Source organism: Stegodyphus dumicola, chromosome 3 (genome assembly GCF_044657685.1).
Source record: "Stegodyphus dumicola isolate Sdum_Otavi_A_Nest chromosome 3, ASM4465768v1".
NCBI lineage: Eukaryota > Metazoa > Arthropoda > Arachnida > Araneae > Eresidae > Stegodyphus > Stegodyphus dumicola.
The window spans coordinates 109,710,879-109,730,206 of record NC_140770.1 but is presented as its reverse complement, the minus strand read 5'-3'; the positions used below and the strand labels follow the sequence as shown (position 1 = coordinate 109,730,206).

Sequence of the window (19,328 nt, the reverse complement as noted above, 5' to 3'; positions counted from 1 at the left end):
AGATACACTTACATCTGACCAGGGTAAAAATCTTGAATCTAATCTTTTTAGAGAACATACTCGCATGCTTGGGTGCAACAGGATTCGAACCCCAGTCAAATGGAAATATCGAACGCTTCCAACGGCATCTTAAAACAGCTCTTACAGCAATAATACAGCACAATAGACAGAAACTCTTCCACTTATCCTCTTAGGCATTCGCTCAGCCATTAAGGAGAATGCCAAAGCAATTTCTGTTAAACTTATTCATGGGACAATATTAAGATTACCCTCATATAGTAACGGGTGATGCCATAAACCAGACCTTTTATTCCGCTTATATAAACTGTTTACTTCAGACAATAACTTTAAATCCTATTTCTACTGCCCTACACGGTAGTCCCAAAATTTTAATCAACCCCTCATTAGAAACATGTTCTCATATATTTTTAAGATCTGATAAAGTTAATCCTCCTTTGATATCACCTTATATTGGAGCTCATTTAGTCGTTGACAGAAATGATAAGAATTGTTCTATTAGTCATGCAAACGGAAAACGTATTAGAGTTTCAATTGGTCGCGTAAAACCTGGCCCCTTACCACCTGCCATGTGACATTATTTATATCGCGTCTTTACCTCTTTCGGTTTCAGCTGCTTCCCCACGGTGCTTTAATCAAACATCTAAGTGAGAGCAAGGTCTGATTTCCCAAGCATTTAATCACACACTACATTCCTTGATTACAAACTTGTACTATATTTAACGTTTTATATTACGCATATGTTCCTACTTCAATCTATAAAAATGTATAGTATATTTTTATTACATTGTACTGTATTTTCTATATTTCACTACTTTAGCATTATATCATTTTCTGTAGATATTGTAAATATTCATTATAATTTGTAATTGTGACTTCGTCACTGGAGTCTACACTGTAGCATTTGATTCATGCGAGCAAGAGATGCACCGCATCAGCCAATCAGCAAGAGGCGCACATCACGTGTTATGTTTTAAATCACAACTTCTCTCATGCCTCAGTCTTTTTTGGCGGGTGCCGTTGTGAGGTGTAAAAACTGCTATACAATGCTTCCCGTACGAATCTTGTTTCTGTGGGGGAAAATAAAATACATTTTTATATTAAATGCTGTTCTCTGATGATTCATTCAAATGCAAGGAGTCAGATCAACCATTGTCAGCTATAATATGACTAAGCTTTACTTTGGACGTAATACCAGTATCTGATCAGTATTCAAAGCATTTAAAGGATGATTGATAGTAAACGCACATTGCTCAATTAGTTTCAAACAATATGGTTAGAACAAAAATCTAATCTTCTTGAATTCAAGCACTGATCCTTGCTTACGCTGCAGTTACTGTTTTGCAATACAAGTAACAAGAACAGCTGGGATGGAAAGGATATTTGGATTTCTTTGTATTACATCTAAAGAGTCTGGACCGTGTTTAAAAGGATCAGCAGGTACTTCCTACAAACATTTAATTATTAAAACATTAAACATTTTAGTAATTTAATGAGCATCTTAAGTCCTCCTTTTCAAAATCTGTGCCAGTACAGCTTTTATTTGCCCCATTTCAAAGAAGAGCAAAAAACTGCATAATATTTGAAACACTAATTTGCAGACGTCGCTTAACAATTTATTAATTTCAATTTACTGATTATTAGGCCTAATCGCCTTGCCATGAGCAAATAACCAACTAGAAAGTTAGCGATGTTCCTGACGTCTAAAAAGTATTTTTCATTAAATAAAAAAAATCTAAATAACTGATTTATGCATAAAATCTACGTAACCAGACAAAAACTAAGTACTATAGATAAATGAACTTTTATATGTAACACTGTCGGCATTACTGTTAACCAGACAAAACGTTAATCATTAGGTAAGAACTTTCATTCTCAAACATTAGCTATTAGCAGTGGTTCAAGTGCTAAAAATACTAAATTAATTTTAAAAACTGTTTTTTCTCTGTCAAAAGCGAATTTCAAAATTTTCCTGCTAAATGCTTCAAAAGCTAAAAAATCTAAAAACTAAAAACTAAAAAAACTAAAAAAATCTAGCATTGTAGCTACTTAAACGGGCAGTTATGTGAGGTCTCGCCTTTTGTGGTCTCCATAAAAGAAGAAATGAGGGAAAGATAAGTCTGGTCGTGTGGAAACCAAAAAGAGATTTTCCGTCTAGCAAAATCAACGCCTCGGATAAGAACGATGTACGCTGCCCAGCGTCAGTTTCTCTCAACAGTCTTTACAGCATACTTAAGCTGCGTTTATGGCCACATGTTCAAATGCAAAAATAAATTATTTGCTTCTTGTATGCCTGGCCTCCTTTTAAAATATGTTTTCGAACTTCTGGATCACACTTACGAATAAGGTTTAATTACACAAAATAAAAATATACCAAGGAAAAATTCCTATTAAAAATTCAACTATTTCGTATAAGATGTATTAAAGATGCAATTTGAATTCATAAATTAAGGCAATAAGGAGCTAAACTTAGACTTAAACGCATATTTTTTGTTTTTGCTTTATAGAAGCGTGAATTAATTGAAAATAGGGAATATTCATGACTAACTTGATCAAGGATCATGGGATCCGCTCCTGCAGCAGTTAATATGGTGTACACGTATTGATTCTTTTGCTGGCCAGCAACATGTAGTGGTGTCCGTCCATTCTGAAAGAAATCAGACTCGCCTTAAAAAACAATTATAGAACTAGCATTGTTTTTAATAAGAAAGTTGAGATACATTTAATTATGCGCATATTGCTTCTGTGTTTAATATAAATGCTCAGAAAAAACTTCCTTATAGTACACTATAGTTAGCAGTTACAATAAAGGAGTGAATATAAGATGATGTGACGCTCATCTGAAAACCACAGTCGTGTATTTTATGCATAATTGAGGATTTATAAAATACATTGAAATATTTATAATTTCGCTTTCTAATATTTTGCGCCGAAAGAAAGCATAATTATTTAATTTTACTCCACAGTTACTGTCTTTCAAGAGGAATTATTTTAATTACTATAAACTGTGTTGCATCTGGAAGATAATTCAACGTAAAGGGTGCTACTTTGGTAGACGGTTGCACGGATTTTTGGCGATTTACACTGGCGCAATTGTTGGCGCGATTTTTACAATCGTCAGCCATCTTAAAAAACGCTGTTTTCACACATTTTACGCATAGTAAAGTATTCGAAACTTAAAAAAAAAAAAAAAAAAAAAAAAAAGGTTTCATTTTTTGATGAAAACGTTGTTTTTTAAGATAACTGGCAAATGTAAATACTAAATACATTTACTAAGAGTATAAAATACTAAAGTAATGTTAAATTGGTACTTTTCCGTTTTGCCGGCGCAGACGATAAATTCACCAATAATGGTACAACTGACAGCAAACGGAATATCCTCGCTGGTAACCTTTTACGCCTCATTTTCAAAGCAAGTCGCAGCCATTTCTTATCAGATTGATTGTTTCTTTCAATACTGGCATACAATTACATAGAACTTTTACCAGGTAGTTCAATTTTATGTCCTAAGGCCATTCGCGGTAATTAAGTCAAGAATGTAATCACACCGCTCAGCCGAAGCCGAAAATATAGAAAAGGCAAAGTCAAGGGTTAAATTCATCAATCCTAATGAAAATGCACTAGCGAAGTAAAGCACTGCGGTTTTACATAATTTATGAGTAAGCTATTCGATTGAATTTAAGTAATTCTTGCATTTAAACTTGTATTCCAAATTAAGATTTAACTTAAAATTAATGTAGATAATTACCGAGAGAATTAGATTTTTGTAGCGTTTATGTGAGATGAGATCACTTGGGGGTCACGTGATATGAACCGGCGAATCAGGATATTGAACCATGATAGCATAGTAAATTCTTAAATTAAATGTCTTTTTATAAATTTATTGTCTTTATTTATTGGGTTTTTACAAAATTTTAAACGTTATTAAAATTTTTATGCCTTCAAAATAAAAAATTCTTAGAACTATCATTTTTTAATATTTTTTATGTGTATACTATATGTTAATAAAATCTGCTTGATTTGCGCGAGATTTGCGCCGGTAAAACGGAAAAGTACCGTTAAATTATTACTTTCATATTACAAAGAAATAGAATAAAAACACCGCTATAAAAATATCGCGCCAACGTGTAATCGAATTAACATCATACCAACGTTTATAAGAATTAAAATATTACTTAAATTCAAATATGCATATTTTAAATATGACTTTAAAATAAGTTTTATACTATATAATTATTTAACATTAAAACATATGTGGCAACAACTATTTCAGGAATTTTTGAAAACAGTATATTAATTTCTTAATAAAAATTGAAGTATACAATTATAAAGTAAAAAGAAAAATATGTACTTACACTTTTTTTTTGAGTATTTTACCTGTCGTATATTGATAACTACCACACACACACACACACACACACAAAAAAAAAAAAAAAAAAAAAAAAAAGAGGGAATCATAATTTCGATATCAATGAAAAAGAATTGCTGGTAAAAAAAGGATGAACGTCTAATACTTTTTTGTTACCGTTACAGCGGTTATTTCTACCACCGTGACCACAATACCATATACGGCCGTCCTCAGAATAGGCTCCTTTAACGATCTTTATCTGTGATCCACATCTCTCGCACTTCCTTGAAGAAGCAATTAGCGAGGTTTCCTCCAAAAATTTAAAATAAATTTTCTCTATTTCCTCTGACCCTTGTAACAATTTATAAATAAATCGTTTATTAGGAAAGCCAGGTTGGCCAAAATAAGGTCTCAAAGGACAATTTTTTTATTCCGATACCAATAATTCTTGGTAATTACCAATAACAACATTCATCTTCGAAACGAACATATCCATTCACTTTGAAATCTGAGGAATTCGAAGAGATGGCGCGGTATTCAGTAACCAATCAAGGAAATGATTACATCACGCATAGAATTAAAATTATTTAAGTAATCATGCATAATAAAATCATTTAAAAAATGCAAAATTAAATTGTATTTTAATATTTCACAGCAAAAAACAATGTTTAAAACATTAGATTAAATTTATAGATATTAAAACCAATTACTTTTAAAGTAAGGTGACGTCATTGAGTACATCATCCACAAAATAAAATTATATAAAATACCATAAACAATAAAATTTTTATTTCAAATAAAAATGCAAAATTAAATTGATTTTTAATATTTAGAAGCCATAAATAATATTTAAAACACGGAATTTATGCATAATAATAAAACGCATTATTTTTTAAATAAAATTATTGGTTACCATAAATAACTTCTCCAATGAGTTTACCATAAGTCGTATTGCTCGCCAAAAATAATTTTGCCAAAATCCGTGTAACCGTCTACCAAAGTAGCACCACGTAAAGTAATAAAAGCCGTGTAACCGTCTACCAAAGTAGCAACCACGTAAAGTAATATAAATCACATATATATGTGGGAAATGTCATGTCATGATATTCCCTAATCCCCTACTGTATGACGTATGCATTGCGTCAGCAGGTGTTTCCCGCCTTCGGAAGAAGACGAGGATTAGCTGGCGAGCGGAGCAGACGTCGCTCGATCGCTCGTATACCATTTTCATTAATTGTAATCCTAATGTAATCTATATTTGTAAATAGTAATAAATGTGTGTTAACTATGGTCGTTGCCTTTCCCCACATTTTGGGGGCTCGACCGTGCCTTTTGTGCATGTGTGATAATCGAACCCTAGACACCAGCAATCACTAAAGACGTTCAGAAAGCTAACAAAGGCAAGACGTGCCTTTATGACGATTTAATATTCTTCTTCAAGCTAGACGACGTATGTGAATGAAGACGTGCCTTTATGACGATTTAATATTCTTCTTCAAGCTAGACGATGTATGTGAATGAAGACGTGCCTTTATGACGATTTAATATTCTTCGAGCTGGACGACATGTGTGAATGATGTTACATGATACTTGTCCATTCTTCTGATTTTGGACGTTAAACCAAAATTCGATTTTGGATTACATTGGATTGGCCAAGATATATATTGGATTATAAGAACTGCCCCGAAGTTAGGTAGACCCATTTTTCCCTGATTCGTTCATAATTTATTAGTATTACGATTTTAAGCTGTGTTTATACTGTTTAATTCTCATTCATACATACCCTATTTCATATTCATATTATTGTATTTTACTGTTTAAAGAACTATGGCTCTAAAATTAGGTGATATCCCATTGATAGCGAATTCTCTTAAATATGGCACAACACGAGTTATTAAATTATTTAATACCGTGCTCGGATATTCCGATTTTGATCATTCTTCGCGAAAGCGAATGCGAAATTTTGCCGCGTTCCCGGACAGTTTCGATTTGGCAAAACATAAAGAACTTCTATTAAAAGATTTCTCTTTATCAGATTTTATATCAGTGGCGAATTTATTACATTTGGAAGCTTCCACTAATAAAGATGTTTTATGTGAAAAAATTTTTCATGCGCTCACTAATCTGACGGATTTTCACAATTCCCTAGATGTTAGTTTTTTTATCCGATGACGATCATTCAATTTCAAACACCGACAGTGGACCGACGCCTGTAGGTCTAAGTTCTTCTGTTCCCCCTTCCCCACCCTCCACGGCGCCAAGCCCAAATCGCGTTGTTTTTTCTGACGCGGAAGTAATAAATTTGAATACGAGTCGCTCCGGTGTTTATATGACGGCGAACACCGAGATGAGTCATGATTTATGGTTTATTTTGAGAGATCTTTCAAACACTTGCAGAAACTTTTCAGGCAATGATTCCTATTCAGTCCGCGCTTTTTCCAACGATATAGAGGTGCTTCAGGTGAGGTCGCCTGTACGGTCATGATGGCCGAATGTGGGAAATGTCATGTCATGATATTCCCTAATCCCCTACTGTATGACGTATGCATTGCGTCAGCAGGTGTTTCCCGCCTTCGGAAGAAGACGAGGATTAGCTGGCGAGCGGAGCAGACGTTGCTCGATCGCTCGTATACCATTTTCATTAATTGCAATCCTAATGTAATCTATATTTGTAAATAGTAATAAATGTGTGTTATCAACTATGGTCGTTGCCTTTCCCCACATATACACACAGTCAATGTATCTTATAGGTAATTCACAACAAAATACCATACGCTTCTCACATCACATTTACTGAGAGAAATTAATATTACAACACGATATGGTACAATGTTTGTTTGAAATTAATCAATTTCTTAACTTATTTTAATAACTCCTAAGAATGGAAATGTATTTCGCAGAGAAAACATTTTTAATTAACAACGAACTTATTTATTTAGCATTCCAAACATATCAGAAAAGGAACATTCTGTGCGTTATCACGCTGAAGCATATGTAAACAAAACATCACTGTTGCCACAAAAAATCTACATTACAATGAACATATTAAATTATTGTGTATTAATTGAGTTCGTGCACGTTCCTGAACATACTCCCACCTTGCAATTTTAGGAAATTGCAACATATTCTGTAATCAGTTCAGAGATTCAGTCGATGAGGAACTTTTACTTGTCTTACGACCCTAGTGGTTATGTGTCTGCCTATTGTAGTGGACTCATTCAGAGGCTCAACTATCCTTGATGTATCAATCTGACCATACAGAGTTGTTGGTAGTGCGAAGGATCTTCTATGATCTGCATCTTGATCGGGATTTAACAAAACTTGAGGCTGAAAATGCTGAGGTAGCTCTGAGGGACGAGTAACTTATAAAGAATACAGGTTTTGGACAGGTCTTATTTTTTTCCGTCAGCCGTTTTTACTTTTGCCACTCTTACATGACTATCTGCACCTGGATATACTTGGACGAGTCCCAGTGGCCAGTTGATGTGCTTTTCTGAAGTTCCAATAAGCACCACATCACCCACTTGTAAAGTGTCTCCTTTTCGTTCTTTTCTATGGACTAGCATGGCTAGGTACTCATTTCTGAATCTCGAGCGTAAATCATTCCGTAGATTTTTGTAAATACCGCAAGTGACTATTTCAACTTTTGCTGCCGATGATATACAGATCCTTTGCATCATTGTGAGGAATTCCTTGTAAAAATATCAGGTGCCAATGGCTTTAACTCAGCAGTCTCGTCTTCTAAATAAGTTAGGGGTCGTGAATTCATTGTTGCTTCACAGCCGCATAGTATAGTTTCCAGTTCAATGTAACCGGCAATAGAACCCAAAACTTGTCTTAAACGTTCTTTTACCATCCGTACCAACCTCTCTCCAAATCCTCTCCACGAGGCAGCGGTTGGAGGATTAAACTTCCATTTAATCTTCTCAGTTGTTGAGAACTCCATTATTGTTTTCCAATCAAGTTAGTTTAATGCATTATTCGTTTCTACAAAGTTGGTACCATTGTTGGTATATATGATGCTTACTCTACTCCTTCTTGCAATGAATCTTCTGAGTGCCATTATGAAGGAATCTGCTGATAAATATTTTGGCAATTAGAAGTGTACAGCACGATAAATCGCACAAGTAAAACTCATAATACATGCTTTTTCGCCAATCAATACATGCAGTGGGGAAGCCAAATCAATGCCAGTGACCTCAAAAGCTCCAGCATATTTTATGCGGCCCTTTGGTAAGGCTGCAAATGGCGGTTGAACAGATTTTCCTTTGAATCTTTTACAAAAAACACACTTTGAACAAATTTTCTTCACAAGACGTCTCACACCGACAATCCAATAATCCTCTCGCAAGTTACAGATCAAGGTGCATACCTGCATGTTGCAGTCGCCGATGTTTCTGTTCTATCAGACGATGGACTAGTGTATGGTTCCCTGGCAATAGAATAGAATACTTAAAGTTTTCGCCTTATTCACTTAAAATTAGTTTAGTTCTTACTCGAAGAAGTCTAAAGTCATCCTTAAATGTAAGCATCCCTTTCAAATTTTTACCATTAGTATTACGAAAGTTTTCGGCTTGGATTAAATTATAACAAAATTTTTTTCTGCAAAACTCACTTCTGAAATTTACTCCTTATATGTTTCGATTTAATACTGTTACGACTGTTATTAAGAACGTGTAACGACTGTTATTAAGAACGTGTAACTGTGTAAGGACTGTTATTAAGAAATCTAAAGATCCAAGCTAATACTCTTACATTCTTATAATATCCAAAAAATCGAGTGAATGTAACTGTAAAGTTTGGAGCCATACAGGAAACGCTAGAAACCACATTTTCCCTTTTTCTGAATTAACTGTATTTTCATCAGTTTCTAGTTCTGACTGTTCAGAGAGAGGACATTTATTCGGCTCTTATTTAAGCCAATCCGGCCCCTCCCACCATCTGCTTTGTAGCAACATTTTGGCACCACACCCACTAGAGGGAAGATCATCTGGATTGTTGAGCTTGGTACATAATACCAGTCGTCCGGATTTGTGCATCTCCTTATTTCAGCTACACAGTTTGCCACAGAAACATTCCAGTGGGAATCTTTTTTTATCCATGTCAGAACTGCAGACGAGTCACTCCAAAGGTACACTTTGTCAATTTAGGAGCGTCAAGGACTTGACGATACAGCCGGGTAACTCTAAATGCTCCAAGCAACTCTAATCTAGGAATAGTTACTTCTTTGGCAGGCGCTACACTTGATTTACATAATACTGTAGAGACATTAGGTTAATTAGAAAAGCCAGAGAGATGAAAAATGAGCAAATGCCTTCGCCGGGAATTGAATCCCACGGACATCTGGAATACCGGCCCAGCGTGCAGAACCACTACACCACGAAGGCACGCTACGAAAGTGGGAGAAATACCTTATAATACCAATTGTATTGAAGTTTTGCCCTTAAAATATGCACGTAAGAAAATGCATGCTGCATAAGATACCTTACTAGCATCACTAAAACAATGTAGAGTGATAGAGCATTCATCAAATGATCCAATCACAATCTTGAAATTTACAATAATTCACAAGTGTAGTCTTTCGAGCCAAGCCTGAAATTTTCTTTCTATACCTTGTGGAAGATTTTCATCTTCAGTGTTTTTTTTGCAGAGTGAGTTTGGGAATTAACCAGTTCGCCGTTAGGAAAATCGTAAACATTTCGTGCCATTTTTCGCATCCAAAGGTAAACTTTTTGTGTCTAAAACTGGGTTCAGAATATTTCTTTCCCCCTTTCACCACCTGTGAAAGCCTATTTAGAAGCTCTGTTCAAATCAGATTGAACAGCGTACCTGTCACACTGAAGGATGGTGAATAACGACCCCCTAAGAAGCAACATAAAACACAAAGACTGGTGTAATCCTTAGAGCAGATATTTTTCCCTTTGTACCCACCCCACTTCCATTTCCTGCACCTAACCCCAAATCTATTGCAATGTAAATGTAATTTTTAATTGTCAAGAAAAAGCTTTATATAACGTAAAAATAAGGGCATTAGCTAGTATTTGAAATATCCTTGAATTTTGTTTTATTATTTTCTTGATGGCCTGTAACAAAAGAGAAGAATTGAATCGTTAAGAATTGAAAGGATAGCATTCAAATCCCTTTGTCCGTTAATAGAAAAGGAGAAAGCCGTTGTGGATCGCATAAGATATGTTGAGGGGGTAGCTAGTCGAAGAAAGTGTCCCCATCCTTTACTTTCCTGAAACAGCCCCGCTGTGATCCTAATGCAACACTGCTGAGAAGATAAGTAACCCATCAATCACCCTTTTGATTTTCGACTCACTCTGTGGGGGTTGGAAAAACGTCGCTGCGTCGTATGTGTCTCGGGGGTTACGGTTCAGACCAAATTTCACCCCGACGAGAGTCTGCCGACGCTAACGGATGACGATGCCTTTTCTGTGAACGTATTTCTCTCGGGGCAAACGGTAAACTGGTTAAGTTAGTTGGACTAGCAAATCCGATGGGGTCGAATATCCTCTGCGAGACTGACAGCAGAGATCCTTTCGTGTGGGCACTCTCAGAAAATGTCAAAGTGGTTAAATTGCAATGAGTTTCATCATTCTCGGTGTCCCATGAGAGTCCCAGAATTGGAATGATCTTCTGAATGGAAGTCATGCTTCCATCTTTGAATGGTGCAGCAGTCCACCCTCCAAGGTCAAAACCTCCTGAAAACATCAGAGTTTGGGACTCTTCTTTGAACTTGACTACTTCTTCTTCAGTTTCGAAACTAATTATACAATTGTTGACATAAAAGAATTTCTTCAATCTAAGTGCCTTTTCTCTTAAATCTTGTGGAGCATTATTCAAATGGTATGAAATCGTTGCTCCCAACAGGAATGGACTCGAAAAAATGTCGAACGCGACACGACAGTGTCTGTAGAGAACAATCTCGGTTTGATTTGAATCTTTCTACCACAGTAATTTCAAAAAGTCTCTGTCTCTAGCACACAAACTGATTTGTAAGAAAGCTTTCCTTATATCGGCAGTAACACCAATTGCATGTTGCCGGAATTGTATCAAAAGTTTTGGAAGCCTTTCTATTAAATTTGGCCCCTTTTCGAGGCAAGCATTCGAGGAATTCCCATTTTCCTCCTACAAGGATACATCGAATACAGGTCGCACTTTCGTAGTCAGACTGGATCCTTGATTACTGCTTGATGAGATACGTAAATAGTGACCAGTCTCACTATTATTCGGAGATATTTCAATTATACCTTCCTTGTGCCAGCCTTTATAATACCATCATATTCTTCGAAAAATCCCATCTTCTGCAGTCTTCGTGTATTGGCGAAAAGTTTTTTTTAACTTTATCTTTATTATCTTCAAAAATCCGATAACTATCCTTCCAAGGCAAACTCATACCTATTGCCTTCGATTACTCTAATGTTTTCTAGGAAAAATTTGATCATTTCAGTGTCAAAATTCTCTTTAGTCTTCACTTCTGTCCTGTGAGATCCAAATGGCAAAGTCCGACGGTATCAAGCAAGGTATTGATTTTGCACCGGGACTTGTAGGGTCCAACCCAATTTTATTTCAATGGAAATAAGGTTTTTGTCAATTAGAATGATATTATTTGTCACAAACCGTCCAGAATAGTCGGCTCCTATTAACAATCCGATATCTGGTGCATCTCTACTAGAATCACTGATTTTGATTTTATGTTCTTGAAGTAAAAAACATATATGTTTGAGTTTCACTCTAGGAATGTATCCACAAATTTTATCTTTATCTAAAACCGATAACTCGTATTTGAATTTATTTTCCGTACTTTGCATTTGGATATCAAACGTACCATGGACCTGAATTTCAGTTTCAACTTCGCCAAACAGATTGTGGCTCTTAATCTAATGGGACTAAATCTAGTCTCTTTATTACGCCTTTCCGTAAGTAAGATCTTTGTGACCCACTGTCAAAAAGCGTTCTCACAAGTTTTGTTCTTCCATTATGGACAATCTTCACCATAATAGTTTGGAGAAGAGTTGTTTGCAGGTTTTGGTTATACAATAAAGTCTCACTCGTTTCGTTAGCTACTTTAGGTGCTTCCTGTTTTGAACTTCTAGAACCTTTTAGTTCTCTGCACATCACAGTTACATGACGTTTGTTGCAAAATAGGCATTTCACAGAACGTTTACACTTTTCGGCAGCATGCCCAATTTTTAGGCAGTTAAAACAAGCATTTTTATTCCTTAGTAAATTTTTCGGTACTATTCGGTTTCGAGGGTCGTAAAAAATCGCCAAACTATTGTTGATGCCAATGCTACCAAAAGTAATTGCGGCAACCCTAATAATTGCGGCAAGAAAGGAAGTATAATAGTAAATAACTATCTAAGATTGATGTTTTAATTTAGATGAAAGGTTAATTTCATATAGTACTTTTTTAATATTATAATTTATATGAAAAAGGCTAAACATGACTGAATGGAAGCATAAGAGTAAATAACTATTTCAGATCATTATTATAATTTATATAAAAATTGCTAAACATAACTGAATGGATGCTGCATCGCTATTTCGCCAACGACTTATCGCTAAAGCATAATTTCATCTCGTTGGTTGTTCAAACGTAATTTTCTATAATGAATGATGTCTTTTCTTTGAAAATATTCTCGGTAAAGTGCAGAATCGCTCACTTATTTGTTTGCCGCTTTTTACAAGGGTAAAAACAATTGGATTTTTGTCAATTTTCTCTTTTACTTTTAAGTGAAAATAGGTCGATGTGTACATAGATAAAGTCAAGGGTGTGCGCAGTGCCATTTTTGTGCAATTCTAGGATTTTTTTTTAAATGAAAATAGGTCGATGTGCACATGGATACCGAGTATGTGCAGTCCTTAAAAACGCGTCACGCAGTGGATGATTCTGCACTTTACCCAAAATTCTATTGCCGACTTTTCGTCATGGGCAATTCCCAAATTTTTAAATCCATAGGATATCAAAAAATGATTTAAAAATTAAACTAGTATTTCAATGGCGTCTTAAGAAATATAGAACTATATAAACTTACGCAATCTGAAATCAGCGCGTACGCTAGATTTGGCGCGCTGTTAAATGGGCACGTTTGCTACATATGGCGCTTTTGCGCATACATTTTCGCTGCAATTTTTTACGGCCCTCAAAACAGAATAGTACCAATTTTTCTTATCTTCCAATGAAAGGCTATGAAGCTTAAAGCACTCATAGGAGTTATGTGCTCCCTTGTCTCACCACAAACACAAAAATTAAGCTGTTTCTTCTTTGAATTTCCTGCATAAATACAAGTTGCCGAGGCTGGAACCGAGTCAACTTTGTCTGGTGTAGAAAAACTTGTACGGGCCAACTGAAGACGTTCTTCACTTTCAACTTCATTTCCGAGAAAATGCAATAAATTTTCCAAATTTTCAGTGTGTGCAACACTTTTCCTACGCTAGCGAGATCGCTCTCATGCCCTCAGAATTTCTTCAAGTAGTGAAGACTACAAGAGGATACAGCATAGCTGCATAAATCTCACTTTTTACACCCAACGTCTCCAAAGCTCTGAGTTGCGTCTATAACTTATCATATAAGTTGGATAGATTCATATTTCCTTTTTTGCCAGCTTGAGCCAAAATCAACTTTAATACGAGTAATTCGCGAACATATATTTCTACCAGTAATTCGTCGCGCGCAAATCAAGATTTTAGCTGCTTGAGAGCTCCTTTATTATTCGCACCTGAGGAAGGATAATTATCTATGAGCTCTCTCGTTGGGGATCCAACGACAGTTGCCTGCAATAGGTTTAGTTTAGTTTAGTTTAGTTTACGAGTATGCTGCAACCCTCCTGGCCGACAATAATCGGCCTCATGGTTAACGCAGCACACCCGACGCAGACAAACAACAACAAAATAATAATAATAATAATGAAATAAATAAAAGATTAAAATATTTAAAGTCCTATTCCTATGATAGTCTTGTTTTCATTCACAATCCTCATAATTTCTGTTGCATAGCTATTCAAGAATTTTCTTTTTTCAATTACATTTTGTTCATTTATTTTTCCAAATCTCGTCCTCACACTCTCGGTCAGTTTACATTCTTCCATAAAATGAGCTGCATTTCTGTACTTCCCACAAGCCAAGCATTGATCATTGCCCTGGAGATTAAAACGTTTTAAATAGGCCGGGAATCTACCATGATCCGTGATAACTTGAATAGTATCTATATTATTAAATAGATCCATTTTTCTTTTTATGGTCAAAATCCTCAAGTAACCCTTATTTTTATTTGAACCATTCCATTCCCGAGCCCATTTTTCAATTATACTTGCTTTCATTTTTCTCAAGGTAATTCTCCTGGAATCATTAATAGCCTCATAACTATCACCCTCTCCCAGGGCAGCCTCTTTAGCTAGCATATCCGCCCTTTCATTCCCGATAACACCAATATGTGCTTTGACCCAATGAAAATATATACCATTTTTTTCTCTTATTTTGTTATAAATGTTTTTTATATCCAAAAGAAGTCTATTGCTTGGTTCCGGATTTGCCATGCCTTGTAGGGCCGAGAGAGCTTCAGAATAAATATGTATTGTAAAGTAGTGTTTTAAGTTTTTATAACTCCACCGCAGTGCCTCTCTAATTGCAACCGCTTCAGCTTGATACACTGATTTATTTCCGTATAATCGTATTTTTGGACTATAGATTTCGACTCCGTAATAAAAATATAACAAAAGCGCAACCAGTTCCACCTTCATATCCGGAGCCATCAGTGTATATATCAATCATGCTAGTATTCATATAATCTTTATCCTACGATATGCCCTTGAAATCTTTTGGATGTATATTAATAAAATCTTTTCCTGTCAAGGCGTTACCATTCAAAACATCACCATTTTCACATGTTAAAATCTCCTTAAAACCATAGCTGAGTAAAAATGTTTCATAATAAAAGTTATAAAAAATTGGGAGTGGCGGAATGCCAGCAAGTAAGCAAATAACTTCTGTAGAAACAGTACGGAAAGCTCTTGTGATTGCAAGCAGCCAGCTCCTTTGCAATGAATCCAGTTTAGATCTCAGTCTAATCAATTCCCCTGCCCGGCAGACCCACATGCCAATACCATATAAAATTTTTGGCCTAATAACATTTAAATAAATATCTCTAAGGGTAGTGCTTTTTAACTTTAAAGTTTGTGAATCAAAGGTACTTCTATAATATTTTAAAATTTTCTCTATATCTCTGTGAATCGCCTTTAAATGTTCAATAAAAGTTAGCTTTTCATCAATAATCACTCCAAGATATTTAAAGTGACTTTTAAAATTAATCTTAATACCATTAAATTTCAACTTTGGGTTTCTAGTAGCCTTACCACTCCTAGGAAAGAAAATGGCATTTATTTGTTCATTGTTGAACTCTGTATTTTCTTCTCTACTCCAGTTCATAAAATGTTCTTCTAAACTCTTAAAAGTTTTTTCAAGTTTCTCTAAAGAGTCATCATAGACAATAGCCAAAATATCATCTGCAAAACAGAATAATTCTACACCAGTCATGTTAATAAAAAATTTATTGACAATGAGGCTCCAGAACAGGGGTGCGCTGCAGTAGCCTTGAGGACATCCTCTTTCAATATCGTAAACAAGATGGACAGAATCATTTTTATTTTTGAAAACAATCTTTCTATTTTTTAGATAATCTTTAATAATTTCAAATAGTTGTTTTGTGATCCCTATTTTCTTCAGTTCAGGTAGCAGGGACGGCCAAATAATTGAGTCAAACGCTCCACGGATATCGAAAGAGATCAGGGCAACATGATGTCTTTGCTTCTTATCTTTGAAATGAAATAAAACGTTATATAAGGCCAAATCCGTAGACTTGCCTCGTTGAAAGCCATATTGCCTGTCACTAATATAGTTTATTTCTCTTAATTTGTGTTGAATTCTATTTGTAATTAGTTTGTCATAAATTTTTGCATAAGTCTTTAAGAGGCAAATAGGTCTATATCCTCCATTACCTTTTGGAATGAGTATCATTTGACCACTTTTCCAAGCATCTGGAAAAATACTCAAATAAAGACATCTATTATATAAAATCAAATGAAATGAAGGAAACTCCTCAAATAACTTCTTAATAAGCCAAACCCCGATTCTATCTAATTCGGGGGCAGAATGAACTCTTAAACAACTCTTAATCGTATAAGAAATTCTTAATCGAACTCTTAATCGTATAAGAAATTTCTTCATAGGTAAAAGCATCTTCAATTTTGTAATCATCTTCCATAATGACCTCCCTCGCGATACTTAAATCACTATCCTGCTTTCCATATATGACTTCTTCCGCAATTTTCCTATAAATCTCCTCCACAGAGGCGACCCCCACTTCCTGTGACTGTTTCAAAATCATTTGACTTCTTAACCTTCCTTTTGCAGTCCGATAATAATTATCATAATAATCCTTATTTAGTAGAAAGATCCTATTTATATAATTTATTTTAGTTTTTTTAATTTTCTTTTTGTAAAGAGCTAAATTTCTTTTGTATTCAATTTTTCTCTTAAGTCTAACATTATCATCGATCTCGCTAACCTGGAAACTCTTCCTTAGTGCGCGAATAATCCTCCATTGCTTGTCCAAATCTTGAGTACACCAACTAGTAATTTGTCTTTGTTTTTTCTTACATTTTACTTTTAGGTACTTATCCATATTATCGATTAATAATTCTTCCAGTCGAGAAACGCACTCATTCATTTCCATTGATGTCTCGCACTTAATTATTCTATCTTCATAGTATTCAATGCTTTTACCAATATTATGAAGCACATGTTTGACTTTTCATAAATTTCTACTGTAAGCAAAGAAGTAATATTCTCCAATTTGGAAATCTTTCAGTCTCACTAAAATGTATTTATGACCACTCAGTGATTCAGCATCTAGAATTTCCATTTCAGCCCTCCTCATTTTTAGTGTCGACGACCCAAGCGCGAGATCAGTCCATCCAACACCCACCGGTGAGGAAAAGGTAGGTCTAGAATCACTATCGTTAAAAAGTTGTAAATCATGTTGTAAAATAAAATCGTTGACTAAAATCCCCCTTTGATCCAAAATCTTAGCCCCCCAGTTAAAACTTTTAGCATTAAAATCACCAATTATAATAAAATCTTCTGCATATACGTTAAAACCTTCTTCCAGTTCACCAAGATGTTCATTCAAGTCTTCCGACGGTGAGAAATAAACAGAGGTGATACTCATTTTGAAGCCTTCCCTTTCTACAGTAATTGTCACAATACAATCGGAGGCCGCCCTTACGGAAAACTCCAAATTTTTATTCACAATAATAATGGCCGCTCTTCCGTTATCTGCGTTAATAGTCCTCCATGTACTTTTAACGTGTGCCATTTTGCCTTCTATATAATACGGCTCCTGCAGCGCAATAATATCTGGGGTATCACTCAAAATTTTATCTATAGCTGAGAGCTGGACTGCTGCAGCAGCACAATGATTTAAATTTAAGCTTAAAATCATCATATTTAAAATCAAACAAAGCAGTAAAATATCAGTTAAAATCTGAACGATACAAACAAATTTCATAAAATTTTAAAACCACTCAGTCTCTTTTTCACTGTTAAAAGCTATAAAATGTAAAATCAAATCACTTAAAATTTCTCAATATAATATCAAAAGTTTCTTACCTGACGCGAGAGGTGAGCGAGACAATCAAGATCCAAAAATCCAATATAGTACAAAAATCTTCTTGTAAAAATCAGGAATAGAAGTTTGCAAAATTTGTGAAATATAAACTAGAATCTCTAAAATAAAAAACACGTAAAAAGAAGGAAATTTGTCAGTCCTAGCCAACGTGCTAATCCAGCACCATTTTATAATTTTTATATATCCAAGTGATCTCTAATAAAACGTATTTCTTCCAAAAGCACCGGACAATCTTTTGAAAAAACATCATGATCTTCTGCATGTTTAGTACCATACTTCTTATTAATTTCTTTACAATTGATACAACACTTGGCAGTCGATTTACATTCCGTTCTTAAATGATTTAAAGAACAATTACTGCATGCTAATTCGCTCTTACAAAATTTCTTCAGGTTACCATAGCCATAGCAATTTGAGCATCGCTTTGGACGTAGATACAATTTTACCGCATAGGATTTCCATCCAATTACTAATCGCTGTTCCTCTAAAAGGAAACCCTGACAGACATCAGAGATTTGAAATACACAATGAGATACCTCTCTTTCACATATGGGAATCCTAAACAATGGCCTAGTACAGTCTCCACCACATTCACATTCCATTTTTTCAATGATTTGATCATCCTCCACAGTATCTGAAATATTATAAATTATAACCTTCGGATTAATAAACTTTTTCCTACGAGGTCTCACAATATTCGCTAGTTTCTCATTTTCAACAATTGCTCTTTCAAGTATTTTACAATCTTCTCGATTGGCTAACTGCACAACCACATCTCCATTTTTTCTACTATAAGAATTAATAACTCTTATGTTTAAATTTGGTGGACTGATATTTCGTTTCATTTCCGTAAATACATCTATCTCATTCTTAAGTGATTTTATTACAATTTCATTATACTCAGATCCCTTAGGTTTCACTACCTTATCTTTCTTTTCAACCTTGGTATCTATTATACTAGTATTTCCACTCACTTTCTCCTCATTCTTCTTGTTTTCACTAACTTTCACATCTCCTTTGATATATGCTTTTATTTCAGCGATGTCTTGTATTAAGTTTTAATTACGACGAGTCACCCAGTTAGCAATGTAAACTGATCCTTGATTAAGTGTTTCAATAAGTGCCTTTGCAATTCTTTTCTCTCTCATATCCTCAACAACTTTATTTAATCTATCGATCACTAAAAATACATCTTCGTCGTCTTCCAGGATCTTACTATCCATAGGAGTGGATTCTCTTGTATTATCATTCATTTTAAGCACGCAAGTCTGG

The 19,328-nt window shown here is 34.9% G+C and overlaps 1 protein-coding gene across 3 annotated transcripts in view; it reads right to left on the bottom strand.

The window, feature by feature from the left end:
* The window catches only part of LOC118202692 (uncharacterized), a 376,501-nt gene that overhangs the window by 142,706 nt on the left and 214,467 nt on the right, over window positions 1-19,328 (bottom strand). For all 3 annotated transcript variants that reach the window (XM_085813163.1, XM_085813164.1, XM_085813165.1), the window contains one exon: window positions 2,567-2,665. In XM_085813163.1, coding sequence (XP_085669289.1) covers window positions 2,567-2,665 — 99 coding nt within the window. The remainder of the gene's footprint in view (window positions 1-2,566; window positions 2,666-19,328) is intronic.